Genomic DNA, 16,917 nt, shown 5'->3' with positions numbered 1-16,917 from the left:
CACACTAGAATGGTATGCCAAAGCTTATGATCTTGGTGGTTCTAGAAAACAAAACTTGAGTTTTAAAAGGAACATCATTTTTATTCTTCATACCATATTGTCATACTATATTATTATTGCTGGTTTCTATAATCAAATGTATCATAATGTACTAAATACAATGGGTAGTATTCAGCTAAGTTTTACTTAGAGTAGACCCACTGAAATTAATGGACCCAGTCATGTTTATTGATTTCTGTGGGTTTACTGTACTACTGTAGGTAAAACTTAGTTGAATACTACCCATGAAGAGCAGGAGGTGCTTAATCTCAGGGTCACGGGTTTGAGTGTCACATTGGGCAAAAAGATTCCAGCATTGCAAGGGAGTTGACTAAATGATCCTTGTGGTCCTTCCAGCTCTACAATTCTGTGATTCTGTGACAAAATATATGGACTCAGTGCCATCCCCACTTATTAAGAGGTAGAGGAAGGGAGAGAGTGTTGTGTGGTAAGAAAGAGGACTGTGTCTTTTTCTCAGTGCAGCACAGAAAGCAAGCAATCCGACAAAGAGACTGACAGGCCAGTCGAGAAGGTTTTACACACACTGAATCTGTCCTGTGCTGCCAGTTTTCTGCCCCTGGTTTAAGTTACAGACTTGATATACACTGCAACTGCTTTCACCCTTGACCATTAGCCATACTTGCTGGAGCTGATGGCAGCTGTACTCCAAAACATCTGGAGGACACGAGGTTGAGGAAGAATGGTTTAATCACTCTATCCTGCTGACTTCCAAAACAAATATAGTTTTTTATCGTAATACAGAGCATGATTCACTTTATTCCAACAAGGGTTAGCGATATAAATGGCTATTACTTATTAAAAGCCAGTGTGGTGTAGTGGTTAAGAGTGGTGGACTCGTAATCTGGTGAACCGGGTTTGCGTCTCTGCTCCTCCACATGCAGCTGCTGGGTGACCTTGGGCCAGTCACACTTCTTTGAAGTCTCTCAGCCCCACTCACCTCACAGAGTGTTTGCTGTGGGGGAGGAAGGGAAAGGAGATTGTTAGCCGCTTTGAGACTCCTTAAAGGGAGTGAAAGGCGGGATATCAAATCCAAACTCTTCTTCTTCTTCTTCTTCTTCTTCTAAAAACTTAAAGCTATAGCTTTATATATATATCCCATTAATAATGTTTTATGTACTTCTTTTATTGATGTTTTAAGGATTTAGGGTATATGCAAAAAGAAATAATCTATATCTTTTTTTAAAAAAGTTTTAAATATTTCAGTTTGTGATTATTGAGACAAAGGTAGACAAATTATTTTCAAAGATTTATGTGTGTAACTAAAGAGTAGGCAATATGGCAAGATTTTGTACTGCAACATAATATTGTCACTTAATGGTGCTTTTAACTGTCTCTTGAGAGCTCTCAAAAGCCAAATGACAGACTATAAAATGGCACAGGAGTTGATTCAGACAGACACCCATGTTATAGGCCTGTAGTTGTTAATGGAATACTTGAAGCAGAATTATATTGTGTTCAGATGCAGTGTTGTCAGGACCCACAAACTCAGCAAAACCATATTTTAGAAAAAAGGAAGAGGTTGTGCCTTTTGATCTGTATGAAGTTTCCTTGGCAATATTAATTGCAATTCAAAGTTACATTTCCAAAGTTGTATTTTATAAGCTTTAAATAATGTTTTAATTCAAAATTATTTTTAATGTTTGAAAACTATAAGTAGCTTGTTAGATGATACAATACATTTGCTTTATAATACTAGAATTGTATATATTTGCTATAAATACAAATTCTTATACAAAAGTATAAGAAGTGATGAAAAATGCTACAATTATACACATGGCATTTTTCTCTTGGCGTACTGTAGCAGAAAACGTATTAGTATTCCTGGCTGTATTAGGATATTCTACACTGCCATCAATGCCTTGAAAGGGCAAAATGTGCAACTGGTGTGGTTGGTGATTGGGGACTTCTGGTTGAGTGGTGAACATGCCTCTGAATAATTGCTGATGTTTTACTGGCGTGTCCAGTGTGTTAGCAGGAAGGTTATTTTTTCTTTGGTTCGAGTAGCTGAAGTTACGTTTTGGCATGTTATGTGTAGACGGTTCCACTGTTATGTCTCATAAAGGGCTGCTTCTGCCTCTTCTACCAACAGCATCTGAATGGGAAACCTACAGGGCCTTGAAACTGTGACATGGAGCCACCTCACAGAGGTGTAGATGACTGTAATGGTCCCTGCTCCAAATCTAACTCCCCTTTCTGCTACCAAGGTTCACTGTTGCAACGTGGGCAGCTATTGGTGGATTTTTTTTGTTGGTTGCTATATTAGGACCTGGACGCGGGTGGCGCTGTGGGTAAAAGCCTCAGCGCCTAGGGCTTGCCGATCGAAAGGTCGGCGGTTCGAATCCCCGCAGCGGGGTGCGCTCCCGTTGCTCGGTCCCAGCGCCTGCCAACCTAGCAGTTCGAAAGCACCTCCGGGTGCAAGTAGATAAATAGGGACCGCTTACTAGCGGGAAGGTAAACGGCGTTTCCGTGTGCGGCTCTGGCTCGCCAGATGCAGCTTTGTCACGCTGGCCACGTGACCCGGAAGTGTCTCCGGACAGCGCTGGCCCCCGGCCTCTTGAGTGAGATGGGCGCACAACCCTAGAGTCTGGCAAGACTGGCCCGTACAGGCAGGGGTACCTTTACCTTTACCTTTATATTAGGACCTACATAATCTGCTATAATGCTACTTGTGCCTCAGCTGCAAGAGATGACTGGTTACTAACATCCTCTTGCTGACTAATGGCATCTGCCCTAGAAGTGGTATCTCTGTCCTAGAGGAAGAGGGACAGTTTTCCATAGAAGGACATAGTTTCTGCACCTGACTAGCTTTGCAGACGGTCAACTCTATAAAATTTTTAGTAGAGTAGATGAATTTTCTTTCTGCCCCTTAATTTTGGAATGGTGACTTCAGTCCCTCCAAAGCACAGTTGCTTGCTAATATGTTGATGAATATCTCTGCTTCTGTCTTTTGGCTTTCTTGCCCTTGAATGTCCTTGCCTTTGGGATACTTGAGATGAAAATTGAGATGGAGTGAAGTGGGTATTTTAGGAACCACCTGTTAGAGCCAGTTGTGCCTGTTTACTAGTTAAGGAACAGCTTCCAATGTTATAATTGTGATAATTATTGTGGATTTTCATGTTACAGCAAAGTACAAACCCTGGATCAGAAAATAATATTTATTTTCCAGTAAAATATTAGGAATGAGTGGAATGTAACACTCAAAGTGTGGAAGTAGGTGGGCACATAATTTTGTTGCTTTGTGTGTGTTTCTAATTTCCCTCTAATGTAGAGTCTCCTGTGTTAACATTTGTATCCTGCCTTTTCCGCAGGAGCAGAAGGTGTTGAATGTGATTCCCCCTAGCTTTTTATTTATTTATTTAAATCCTCACAGCAGCCTCGTGAGCAAGGTTAGGTTGAGATTGGTGACTGACCCAGGCAGTGAGCAGAAACAGTGGCTTGGTTTGCATCAAACGGTAAGCCAAATTGTGGCTTACTGAGACCATGTGAACATGTGGGCTTCTGGAAAAGAGCTCGCAGCTGCTTTGTTTTTCCCTGATCCTTTTTACTGCTGATGAGCTAAGCTAAGGTCTCATGATTAAGCTTTCTTATTGCTAACCATGATCTTTATCCAAGGGTTGTTTTTTGTCTACAGGATTAGTGAGGAGAGAGCTTAACCATGAGTCATGGTTTGGATGACATGCTGAATCAAGGGTGGTGAGCCTGTAACTCTCCATATGTAGTTGAATTTCAGCCCCCATCAGCCCCAGCCAGCATGGCCCAATGGTCAGGAAAGATTCGAGAACAATATCTGGTAGGCCAAAGGTTCCCTAACTCTGTTGTGAGCTAAATCCTGACTTGGTGCGTCATGGGGGCAAAAAGGACTCTTGAGGGAGGAGCAAAATGACTGTGAGCTCCTCTTGGGTTGCCTGTACATTCCATGTCTGGAATAAGGGAGAAGAGAACTGTTAATTCTGTACTTCATTACTGAAACTTCGTAACTGTACTTCACAACCTTAAAAGTGTGTATGGGTGGTGGGTATGAGACCTTCAAAGTCCAGGGTCTAAAATAACTTTGCTACACAACTGATTTGGGTGTCAGGTCAAACCATGGTTAAGCTTTTTAAAACACATTTTGACATTGTATCTGAATCAAGCCTTTAACTGTGCCTTTATATTGTACCTATATATCCGGTATTATTCACTATTTATATATGCTTGTGTATTTCCAAATTATTTTGGTCTCAGTCTATAAAGGGATTAGACAAATAATAAAAGTAATTTTACCTAATTGTATAAAAGTGCTTAAAGCTTGCAGTGGTAAGAAATACCTGATTTTTATACACTAAGTGTTATTTTTCCCTTTTTGAATATAGATAGGCATTTCACTTGGTGACTCACACTGAAAATCTGCTACCTATCTATATCAAATGTATGCTAAAAGTTAGTCTATTAAAACTGTTAAGCTTTTTGATTACAGATGAATGAAAAAAGTCTTTCTCTATATAGGCTTCTTGAATTTCTTCCAAATTAGATTTTAAATGCCAATTAGGAGGTTGAATATAGTAAAATAAAAGCAAATACATCCAAAATAGCTTCACCTTATGGCTAGTTAGGCCTTTTCTCTCAAAAGTGGAACCTTTGCTCTGAGCATGGCTTTGAGAAAGATATTCAGCTTAATGAACACATTAATTAGAACCATAACTATTTATAAGATAATTAGAAACGAAGCATGGTAAACTGGGCTTTTCCTGCAATTAATGGAGGATTAATTACTGGAGGTAATGAAGTGGTTTTTTAAATGCATTAAGGTGAAGTACAGAGATTTGCAAGGCTTTGTGATAGTTGCATAATTATTTCAGGCTGTTTGAGCATAGCTCATATGAGATCGCTAATAAGCATCATTGCATCATTATGTATGCACTTAAAAAGACTTACCACCAAAATGACTGCCTAATTATTTCTAATTGGCAGGACTCTGTGTAGTCATTGAGCTGTTTGTAGCCATTTTAAGGTTCATTTAACCATCCTTGGGGCCATGTGATAGATGGAAAAAGCTTCAACTACATGCTGGCCTTGGCTGGCGCCGTTAATCAATTTTGGTGGGCTTCAGTTTGAAATGCATTTGCTCATACAGAGGTCAAAACCTGAAGTAGTCCAAGCAAAGTTTTGCTTTTTGAAATCACTTTACTGTATTCATTAGCAATTAGTAAAATAATTGTGTCTGTCACTATATTTGGATTTCCATATGACTTGGTATTCTTTCATCACTGTCCCTTCTCATGCCATATTAGCTTCACTGGAAACCAAATATTCTTCCAACAGACCCTTTAACAACTTCAGTGAGGTGGCATATGTTCCCATATCCTACCATTCTTCGTTCATTTGTTAGCTTAAACAGTGCTGTACATTTCAACACAGTCATCTAATTTGCTCCCAATTGATTGCTGAGTGAAAGTTTCTACCCAAGGACAACATTTTAGGGCTTTCAATGATATCTCTAAGGAATTAGTCATTAAGCATTAAGAGTGGAAGCAAAAAGCAGTCAAATCGAATTCTGACATTTACCAGAGTTCTGTAGTTAGAGCTATCCATATCCAAGATGTTGACAGCTTTCTCTCTCTCTCTCTCTCGCTCTCTCATTCGACACACACAGTCAGACATCTTCTGATACATGAAAGTTGCTTAATATCGGCACTTGTTCTAGAAACTCAGTTGTACATCAATGTAAGTGCACCAGTTTGTTTTAAGAATTTGTGAATGCTGGAATGTCAGGTTAAAGTGATTTCTTCACTATGACCTAATTGGTATATAGTTATTTTATTGTAGTTTATCAGATTTAATGTGACATCCCATTAGGTAAGCGTCTGTAAAAAGTTTTCAATGAGTGCATTGTCCTGTTAAACATAATCATGACCATCTGTGGGATGTTGTCAAGGTACATAAGCCATTCATATACCTTTAAGCAAACAGCAGAGAAGCACATTGTAGACTTAATAAAAGAGGTCAATATTATCCTTTCCGTTCTGATAAATATACTTAATTTAATATTAAAACATAAGATTATATGTTCCCATTTAAGGTAAATGTGATAAATAGATCTTTGTACATTTTAAAATAACATTTAAATTGGGAGAGAACTTTGTAACATGCACTTAAACAACATGACCTAGGTCAGCTAGTAGATTAAACACTATAAGAAACCTTCCCCTCCCCCCTGGAGATTCATTTATTATTTGCTCTACAGACACCTCTCTTCAGTGTTCATGTGTTCAAAATATTTATATATTGCTATTCATCCAGCAATTCCATGGTGGTTAGCATATTTTTAAAACCATCAATAAGATAATATAAACCAATCGAAGCCAACAATTAAACAATAAAAGAGCAGCAAAATAGGAGTGATAGCAGCACAGTGGGGGATAGCAGTAGTCAGTAAGTAGATTTCATTCAGAATTTCCAAAAGAATGTATGGAATATATGAAAAGCAATCAAGGTGGAGGCTGCCCAGCTCCCTCAAGGAAGAAAGTTCCAGAGTGTTGAAGCTACTAACGAAAAGGTGCAGAAGTTAATTTAGCCTGGATTTTGGCTCAATATCTAATACTGTCACTGAATCATGCTTTCAGCTGAGACTGATAAATTGGATCTGCCCCTGATTTGTCTTTGACTTTGCACACTTGACCAATCCCACCGTTGGTTGTGTGTGAGACCTTAACCTCCTTGAACTCTATAGGAGTTTGGGGCCTGGAGCAGGATATGAGTCTATGGATCTAGGTGGGAAACCCTTTTCAACTCAAAGGCTACATTCCTTTCTAGGTACATTTCCAGGGATGGGTAGGACCAGAAGCAAAAGTAAGTGGAGCAGTACATGTTGATCAAAATAGAGGTTAAACCACCTTCTCCATGCACTACATTCCTGGTCTGGATCAGGTGCTCACGTAGATGTTATTTTTAAAGGAATTGCAAGATGCATTAAATGCAGCAAACATTTAATTTTTCATCTACTTTGGCTCTCAGTAGCATCATGCCTGAGGATAATTTAGTTCTGAAATCAGTTGGATCTAACAAGCTATTCTTATTGTTATTTACTTATTACCCACTTACTAAAAAAAATCTTTGTGCTTTAGAAAAGATTAAAAGCCAGAAGGGAAGAACATATTTGATTTCATTTCACTTTTAATTTGTATACCTCCTGACACCCCGGAGAGGTACTGCCATTCAAAGTAGATAATACTTGTTAGGAGGACAAACTCTGACTTGATGTGAGGGATCTTTTTATGTTCTTGTAGAGGACTCAGGTTTTGACTGCTATCCCTGAACCTGAGCTTTTAATAGCCATACTAGAGGTTGCTGCCCCTGCTTGTACAGTGGTGCCCCGCAAGACGAATGCCTCGCAAGACGAAAAACCCGCTAGACGAAAGGGTTTTCCGTTTTTCGATGCGCTTCGCAAGACGATTTTCCCTATGGGCTTGCTTCGCAAGACGGAAACGTCTTGCGAGTCTTGCGATTTTTTTCGCTCCCCCCCCTTTTTTCTAAGCCGCTAAGCCGCTAATAGCCTTTTAGCCGCTAAGCCGCTAAGCCTTTAATAGCCGCTAAGCCGCTAATAGCCTTTTAGCCGCTAAGCCTTTAATAGCCGCTAAACCGCTAATAGCGCTAATCCGCTAAGCCGCTAATAGGGTTGCTTCGCAAGACGAAAAAACCGCTAGACGAAGAGACTCGCGGAACGGATTATTTTCGTCTTGCGAGGCACCACTGTATCACTAACCAACCCCACACACTTGTCAATCTCCCTCTTTTTACACCTGACCAAGCCCCCTTCATCTCCCTTTCCGTCTCATCCCCAAAGTCCCCTCCCCCAGCTTTTTGTCTTTTGTAGGTGGTTTCCACTGCCTCTATATATCTTAAATCAGTTGATAGAATAGATACTCTAATATTCAGAGAACGATAAATGTCATCAGTTCTTTGTTAGGTACTAGTGAAATACCCATCATTTGGATTGGCAATTCCAGTGGATGTCGGGGAAGAAAGGGAGTACTACTAGATCACAAGGATGCCAATGGCAGGGAGGAAGTACTCCTCTCCCCTCTAGGATCTGGAAACTTAGCAACAGGAAGTTACCTTATGCAGAGTCAGACTATTAGTCTGTCTAGCTCAATATTGTCTGCAATGACTGGCAATGGCTCTCCAGTTTTAAATAGTGCTTTTTTCCTCCAGATACCAGGGATAGGGCCTGGAAATTATGACATGAAAGCTCAACTGTTGAGCTACATGAGATATGGGAACTCTTCTTCCCCTCCTTGCTTGGAACTTGCCATGGTCAAACAAGGGGAATGGGGTGGTGAGAGATGCTGCAGGCTAGTAGTGATGACTTACTGTGGGTGAAAAGTGAGACCTCTGTGTTCAGATTCAAGGGCATCCCAAGTGCAACAGAGGAAAAGTTCAGTATTCATCAAGGTGAAAATTGAAAAGTTCCTAATGTTATTGATTTTAAGTATGTTGAGTTTTGAAAATGTGGTAAACCATCTATGTATGCAGTGGTGCTAGAAATCAGAACTTTAACAATCTTACGTTTTAGAGTAGTAGTCTACGCATTTTTTATTGTGTCTAACAACAAATACTGCAAAATTTTAATATGTGACGTGTTGAGAATATCTGACAAATGACTTAATAGCTTCTTAACTAACTCCACACTGCTTATTGTATGTAAAATAATCTTAAAACAAATAACTTGGAATCAAGAGATGGATTTTTATCTTGTAGAACAATGCTGCCAGCAAAGAAACCCTTTAGTAGTAGTAGAAGGCACTAATAGAAATACAGGCACCCCACACTTATGTGTGATTGACTTGTGCGCAACCGTATATGTGCAGCATTGTGAAATAATTAAGTAATTTAATTCATACCAGGGAATGGAGGGAGAGAGGAGCCCAAAGAGGGCGGAGAAGAGACTGGAGGCACAGCAGGGTTTTATTTAGGGTGCTTAGCCTCATCTAACAGCTGATATGTGTGGTAGCATAGCAGCGGCTGCCACTTTTCCGCTTGTCCTCCGGCCTCCTGCTGACCCCAGAGCTTGAGTTCCAGTTGTGGATATTTTGGGTACAGTATTTTTTGATCTGGACTGGAGAGAGAATGGCAGAGAGGGCATTTAAAGGGTGTTAGATGGCACTCCCTACTTATGTGATTTTCACTGACGTGCATGGGGGGGCCGGAACATAATGTACCGTAAGTGGGGAGTTGCCTGTATAACAACGTTCAACATTTGAAATCTGTAATAAATGAATATACATCTAGCTATTAGATTGAAGCAAAGTTGTGTGTGTCCATACCTGATCACGCTAAGTGTTTTTCTTAGCAACCTTAGCCCTACATCTGCAGAACTTATGAACATCCAGAAAAGCTGTTTGTTTTGACTTGTGTAAAGTATTTCGCGGGGTTCTCTAGATAAAAAAGGCACTTCAGATGACTAAGGGAGGAAGATAATAGGGTTTTCCAGGACCGAAGGAGGAGTGAGGCATGGAGGCGGAGAGCAGACATGTTCTGTTTGCTTGTGCATGTGGGATATTTGTAAACACAGGGCAGAGGGAAGGCCAATATACACATGAGTGCTAGAACATTTTGGATAATTTTCCAGTACTGTACGACTCTTTACATCTTTAGAGGTAGAAATGAAACACTTATGAGCATTAAAGTGTGTGAGTAGATTGCTTCCAAATTGGCTTATGCAGACTTAAGTGTATCTCAAATAAAGCAGAAGTTTTGTTTCCCAACAGTGTAGTTGAATTGATATGATGCCTTTAACAATGGTCTTCGGTGATAATCCATGTTGAGCAACACATATTTTTTTTTCTGTGTGTGAGCTTTGCATCTCTGTCCATGCCCAACAGGTTTGCTAGGCATGGGCTGGGAGGTGGAGAAGCACTTAGTCTTGAATTCATTCAAGAAGACCAGATTTTACGTGGAACAACACTATAAGATGACTGCAGGAAAATATTTCAGTTGGATTCGGTTCTGCTCAGCGATATCCAGCTTGTGCTGGATGAAAGGGGGCCGGGGAGACAATCTTTATCAACTCTTACTCCTTCTGCAGCCCTTTGCGCCTCAGGAAAAGTGCCCCAGAAGGTTGGGGGACTACTGGAGCAGCATGAGAGGCAATGTAAGGGACTGCAGGAGAAAGGAGGAAATGTCATCACCCCCTCTTTTCCTCCTCCAGTGGGGAGACTTTGCTGAATCTTGGTGCCTTCTGTGAGTGGAAGAGCTCTTCCATTTTGGAATGGGCCAATCTGCTTCCAACCTATCAGGTTGAAAATAGGTTGTGCAACTCTGTTGTATGTATCTCATAGCTTGTATCTTGAATGGAATAATATTATTTATAATTTGAATTGTTGTGGTAAATATATTGCCAAAAGTGTTGGTTGACGTTTTTTAGGGAGACTTAAATTACAAGGACTGTCATTAAACCAACGGCTGTTATTGATAGGTGTGTCCATAAAAACTTGACATTATTGAAAAGCCAATTCATGGGTGGGTGCTGTTTTCCAGTGTTCATAAGTCATTAAACTTTAGCACATGCCATCTTAAGACTAGTCCTCATGTGTGATATCATTTGCTTAAGCTGCCTGATAGAGTGGGGCGAAAAGAAGACCCAAACTATTTTTCTACTTTTGAAAAGTGTATGCTTGTTGATTTTTTAACTATTAAAAAAAGAAGATTAGATGGCATTTTAGTGTGTTGGAGCAATATAATTGGGGTAATGCTAAATGACACTGACCTCATTTCCTAGAGAACAATGAAAATTAGTAGTTTCACATTTTATTAGGCTGATATTCCAGATGTAGTGTATATTTAATTAAGTGTAGTTTCCTTTTGGATATGGTATGTGTATCTGTTTTTTGTCGCAAATTCTTTCTAGTTTTACAGTTTTCCACATGTTTTCTTTCACCATTTATGTTTTTTTTCAAAGCAGAGCTATGAGGGCTTAAATCACTTTAGTATGCAGCAAAACAGTTCTCATTCAAACAATAAACGCCATTTTAAAAAGCCCTTAGATCTTCTGTCACTTCATAAATACAAATGTATAAAAACAGTATGCAGTTGTAGTGCCCACCTGCTAATTAAATGCAGATTTCCTCAAACTAGTTTTAAAATCTGCTTTATTTGTTTCAACTCTGTCTCTGTTTGGATTACATATGGCTCTTGTGAAACTAATTATGCTTATGGAGCAGCTGTTAAATTTAGTGCAAGTCATTTTATCCAATATTTTACATTTTAATTGATTACCTGTGAAGAAATTAGCAAATTAGCACTTATTGTGCAGTAACTGAATAGTCTTTTATAGATATTTTCAGGGTTTTCAGGGTTTTTTTTAAAGCAAGTGGGCAAAGTGCTGAAGGAATAAAGACATTGCTTAGGAGTTAGACAGGAAATATTTTGGTGAACTCTTATTATCTGGTGTGAAATTCCGGGATGCTGAGTGATGCCAAGCATCTGTGTGTGTTCTGTAAGTTAGACATAAAAAGATTGGAAAGAAATGGCTTTTTCATAGGATTTTTGTAGCATATGGGCTTATCTGGATCTAAGAAGTCTTTGAAGATCTTTGAACTTGACTAAATGACTTAACCTTTGGCATGATGGGTGTGTGCTATGGTGCTCTGAAAGCTTTTTCCCCTTTTTTTGGAGGGGCCAGGTCTGGTAGCCCATTTTCCATGTTAATTTCTTCTACACCATCACTTCCTTTTTTGTCTTCCTTTCTGTGATAAAACTACTTTGTCATTTGATTGTAACTGAAAATATACGTAATAGAATCTTGTTAAAAATTCAGGATGCTATCTTTAATAAATTATATGTGGATTAGACTCATTGAAATCAACATAGGAATATGCATACCCCACTTTCATTTCAAGGTAAATTCTCATCTCTCCTTAGCCCTTAGCCCTATGTTATTTTTCCTCCTAGTAAAAAGGAGAGGTCTATACTTTGGTGGTCTCAGTAGGAATGGGATTCAGTAGATGTAGGACAACCAGTGATGTCGCCTGCCCTGTTACAGATTTGGCACAAGCAGCAGGAGCCCTGGGGCTGTCTCTGCTGGGAAGGGGGAACCTTCCCGATCCCCAACTGAGCTGTGCAAACAAGCTGTGTTGTCCCAGCCCGTGAGTGAGAGCTGGGGAAGTTTCACCAGCTGCTTTGTGGGCAGAGGCCAATGCAGCTTGTTTTTTTCAGTATCGCGGTATATTGTCAAACCACAATGTTTGGCTGGTGAAACACTGTGATGTTGAAAAACTGATATCGCCCAGGCCTACTTCTCCCCATTTCATCTTCACAACAACAATGTGAGGTAGGGTAGGCTAGAGTACGGTGACTGGCCAAGGTCACCCAGTGAGCTTCATGACTAAGGGGAGATTTGAACCCCTGGTGATAGTCCAACACTCTAACCATTGTGAATCAGAATTTTACAGCGCCAAATGCTTCTGCAGCATGAGTCCCAAGTGCCTCAAACTGGACTAGCGAATCCATGCCTCATGGGATTATAGCATGGTTTTAGAGACCAGTATCTCATAACCTGAACTGTGCTGGCATTGGCTAACATAATGTATAATGGGGTGGGGAACATTTTGCAACATGAGCCTGGAGTGTGCTTATGGCAGTGGTGGGTGCAGCTGGAGGCAAAAGTAGATGTGGATACAAACAAAAATGAGTGTAACAAAGGACACAACTTTTCCCTTTGTACAGCCAGGTTGTATTCTAGCCACACTAAAGCCAGGAAATTCTATTCATACCCTCTCGCACAACTATCCATCCAGGCATCATCACAGTTTAAGAACACCTTCCAAGCCAGCAAAAGCCCTCAGTGGAGGGTTTGGAGTAGGGCCAGTGAGAAGTGTAGCCTGGTCAGGGTATTTGTGGCCTAGGCAGAATCCTTGAGGCCTGGATGGTCACACTTGGCTGCCAGGCCTGTTTCCCTATCCTTGCTGTATAAAGTGGACATTTGTTGCATACCCTCCAACATTTCACCGATGAAAATAGGGACATCCTATTACATAATGATTCTTTTACTATTTATACCCTACACATCTTATTGGTTTGCCCCAGCACTGAGGGCAGCTTCCAACATACAGTGGTACCTCAGGTTACATACGCTTCAGGTTACATACGCTTCAGGTAACCCCGAAATAGTGCTTCAGGTTAAGAACTTTGCTTCAGGATGAGAACAGAAATCATGCTCCGGCGGTGCAGTGGTAACAGGAGGCCCCATTAGCTAAAGTGGTGCTTCAGATTAAGAACAGTTTCAGGTTAAGAACGGACCTCCGGAACAAATTAAGTACTTAACCCGAGGTACCACTGTATATAAAAACACAATAAAACATTAAACATTAAAAAAAACCTCCCCTATACAGCAGGGGTAGTCAACCTTTTTATACCTACCACCCGCTAATGCATCTTTCTTGATGGTAAAATTTCCTTACCGCCCACCAGTGCTCAATGGAAGGAGGATTCAGCTTGTGCCGTAGAACCCCCTACCGCCCACCTAGAATCCTGAAACACCCACTAGTGGACAGTAGGGACCAGGTTGACAACCCCTGCTATACAGGATTGCCTTCAGATGGCTCAGTGCTTGCATAACTCCATTCCCTCCAACATTTATCCAGTGAAAATAAGGACAACCTAAGGAAAAGCGGGACATTCTGGGATCAAATCAGAAACCGGGACAGCTTCTCTAAATCAGGGATGTCCCTGGAAAATAGGGACACTTGGAGAGCCTGTTGTAGCTATCAGACTAAAGTTGCATTCAGATGTGGTTAGTGCTACGGTTCCTCCTTCATATGCAGTTCTAATCTTTCATTTGCAGTTTGTAAACAAAATGTAGTTTCCTAGAACTGTGGTTTGTAAAAAAACAACTACGGTTTGTCAACAAACCAGGATTTGGACAAAATGGGAAAGTGCAGTTTGTGATACACTGCAAATGTAGACTTTAGATCTCATTGTCTTGTGTATGAAAAAGCAAGAAAGGGAAGAGTCTTTAGGTCTAAGACTTACTCTTGCACATTCATTCTTACAGCACTATACCATGATTTAGTGCGTCTGTATGCAGCGTAAGCTTGTACCCTAAGGGAAAAAGTTATCTTTCTAAGTTTTGTATGTGGAAGCTTTATCGGTAAGAAGCAGCACTTGAAATGTTTCCAGAAAATTTTGGGGAACTGTGAACCTGGTATATTGGTGGGATAACCTCCTAGTGGCATAAAGTGAACCATGCAACACCTTCCAATAAAGACAATGCCACATTGAGTGGATTATAGAAGACTGGTTCTAAACTGATTTAGAATCTGCAACATCAGCATTTTTCACTAAAGCTATAGCTGTATGGAGTGGCAGTTCATTGAATTCATTGCAGAACATTCCTCATCATCTGTTTGAAAGGATCTAAGGCAACTGTCGGTGGTTGCTGCGTCATTAGCACCACCATTCTGTTTAAGAAATTTTAATCAATCTTCAGGTTTTAGTAGATTAAATGAGTGTATTGCATTACATTTGTATATGCTTAAAATCAGGATTTCTAATAGGAAGCATACAGGGTTTTATATCTGCACTGTGAAATCAAGGGTTTTTTGAAAGTTTGTACAAAATAAAAGATTAAAGTGCGATTGTCACCATCTCTTCTCATTTCTTCCTAGCAGCTAGTGTTCTGCATTATACTGTCTGTGCTCATGGAGAGTAACTTAAGAGCTCCATTAAAAAGTAATGCAAAAAATGGTTTAGCATTATGAACAGCCTTGAAATCACATGCTTCCTCCTTCTACTCCGTCATAGGTTACAATAAAATACTTGCATTCCTGATACAGCAACAAGCCATATTTTGCTGTTTTGCTCTAAACTGGAAAAGTGTGATATGTGCAAACCATAGTTTGTTTATTTAAATGATTTTAAGACGCCTTTCAGGGTACAACACTCTCACAAGGTAGTTTTTTGCAGGAGTCTAGCATTCCTGAAAATACAGTAATTGCAGTTAAGCCCAGTAGCTTTTTAAAAAACTAGCAGTGATGGGGCCATATGTATCTTTCTGGGAAGAGAGTTCCAAAGGTGTGGGTTCATCATTGGAAGAAACAAATAAACCCACTTTGCTTACTGTTCAACCTTATAGGTCCCACTCCAGACCTCAACAACGGTCTTATAGCCGAAGCAGTGAAAGGACCAGTCACAGAAGAACACGCAGCAGATCTCGTGATAAAGAAAGACGTAAAGGCAGAGATAAAGAGAAGACAAGAGAGAAGGAGCGGGCTAGAGGAAAAGAAAAGGACCAGCATTATACCCAAAGTGGGTAAGTAACAAAGGAAATTAATTAATGAAATAGTGAGATAATTTGAATATCATAGTATTATTTCCCCCCCTTGGTTTTACGTAATTTCTTTTAGAAATATTTAATATGTTGTGATCTTATATAGATCCCAGTAGTCCTTCTCTCCTGCCCCCAAATGCAGGCCACTAATCAGGTCAGCAGTTATTTAACATCAGCTTATCTGCAGGAACTAGTAGTCACAGGCATCGGCCCAGTTCACATGTCAATAGTTTAAAACAAATTAAGGTTTAATGTGAATGAGCAGTAAGTTGGTGCACATTGCTGAAAATGTCTTGCTCCACTCCACTGCTCTTACTGCTGTTGTGTTGTGGAAAGACAAACCTGGCATGCTGTGCCATATTAACTGAGGCTCATGGTTTGTTTCATCCAAACAAACAATGAGCTGTAAGATAAGAATAAGCATTGGTTTCCATTTGTGAGTTTTTTGGAGGACACAAACCTGCTCCTGGATTTGGAGAACACAAGCCATACTCTAACCTGTGTCTGCAGCGGCGGAGCACTATGGGAACTTTTGATCACCGTACAGTAGCAGTCTGCTTTTTTTTACATTAAACCATAGTATTTTAAACTATAGTATTTTAAACTATGGTTTATGTGATGTGCAAGCAAGGCCATTCATTAGGACCTTTTTTTTCCTGTTTCTATCACCATGTTAGCATGTGTCTTTCACTATCTGTAGCAATTGTTTCTGCTGTGTATGTGGCAATACTGAGTCATAATAAGAAGAATATTTCTGTAGCACTTCAGAGTGTGCAAAGAGCTTCTAATAATAATAATAATAATAATAATAATAATAATAATAATAATAATATATTATTTGTACCCCGCCCATCTGACTGGGTTTCCCCAGCCACTCTGGGCGGCTTCCAACAAGATGAAAGATACACTAAAATTTCACATATTAAAAACTTCCCTGAGCAGGGCTGCCTTCAGATGTCTTCTGAATGTCAGGTAGATGTTTATCGCTTTGACATCTGATGGGAGGGCGTTCCACATGGCGGGCGCCACTACCGAGAAGGCCCTCTGCCTTGTTCCCTGTAACTTGGCCTCTCGCATATGCATGATCTCAGTAATATTTTCAACAACGTTGTAAGCTAAGCAAGTATTACTAATTTTATTTTGCTGCAGACAGCATACAGAATGATTTAGGAGTAAAAATATATTATGAGCATAAGTTCAGCATCTTGGATCCTGTCCTTCCTTCTTTTCTTGACATAACATTCACGTTCACAGATCCAGAGTTTAAAGAAACAGAGGACTAAAATAATACGTCTGGATGCAGTGATGGGATGGATTAGGGCCAATAAACTTAAACTGAATCCTGGCAAAATAGGTCTGTGAGTGAGTTGTCCTCAAGTTTGGGAACTGGAAAGTTAATCTGTTTTAGGTGGAGTTGCACACTCTCTGAAGGAATGGGTATGCAGTCACTGGGGAACCAGATGGCCTTAGTGGTTTGGAGCACGTTTTACTAGGTTCAGCTGGTATGGCTGTAACTGTTTAGCTACAGTGACTCACACATTGGCAACTTCTAG

At 40.1% G+C, this 16,917-nt stretch overlaps 1 protein-coding gene across 4 annotated transcripts in view; it reads left to right on the top strand.

Moving 5' to 3' along the window:
- The window catches only part of RSRC1 (arginine and serine rich coiled-coil 1), a 177,005-nt gene that overhangs the window by 22,531 nt on the left and 137,557 nt on the right, over nucleotides 1–16,917 (top strand). For all 4 annotated transcript variants that reach the window (XM_028731398.2, XM_028731399.2, XM_028731396.2 and 1 more), the window contains exon 4: nucleotides 15,170–15,346. In XM_028731398.2, coding sequence (XP_028587231.2) covers nucleotides 15,170–15,346 — 177 coding nt within the window. The remainder of the gene's footprint in view (nucleotides 1–15,169; nucleotides 15,347–16,917) is intronic.

This window comes from Podarcis muralis, chromosome 6 (assembly GCF_964188315.1).
Source record: "Podarcis muralis chromosome 6, rPodMur119.hap1.1, whole genome shotgun sequence".
Lineage (NCBI taxonomy): Eukaryota > Metazoa > Chordata > Lepidosauria > Squamata > Lacertidae > Podarcis > Podarcis muralis.
This window is presented reverse-complemented; position numbering and strand designations above follow the sequence as displayed.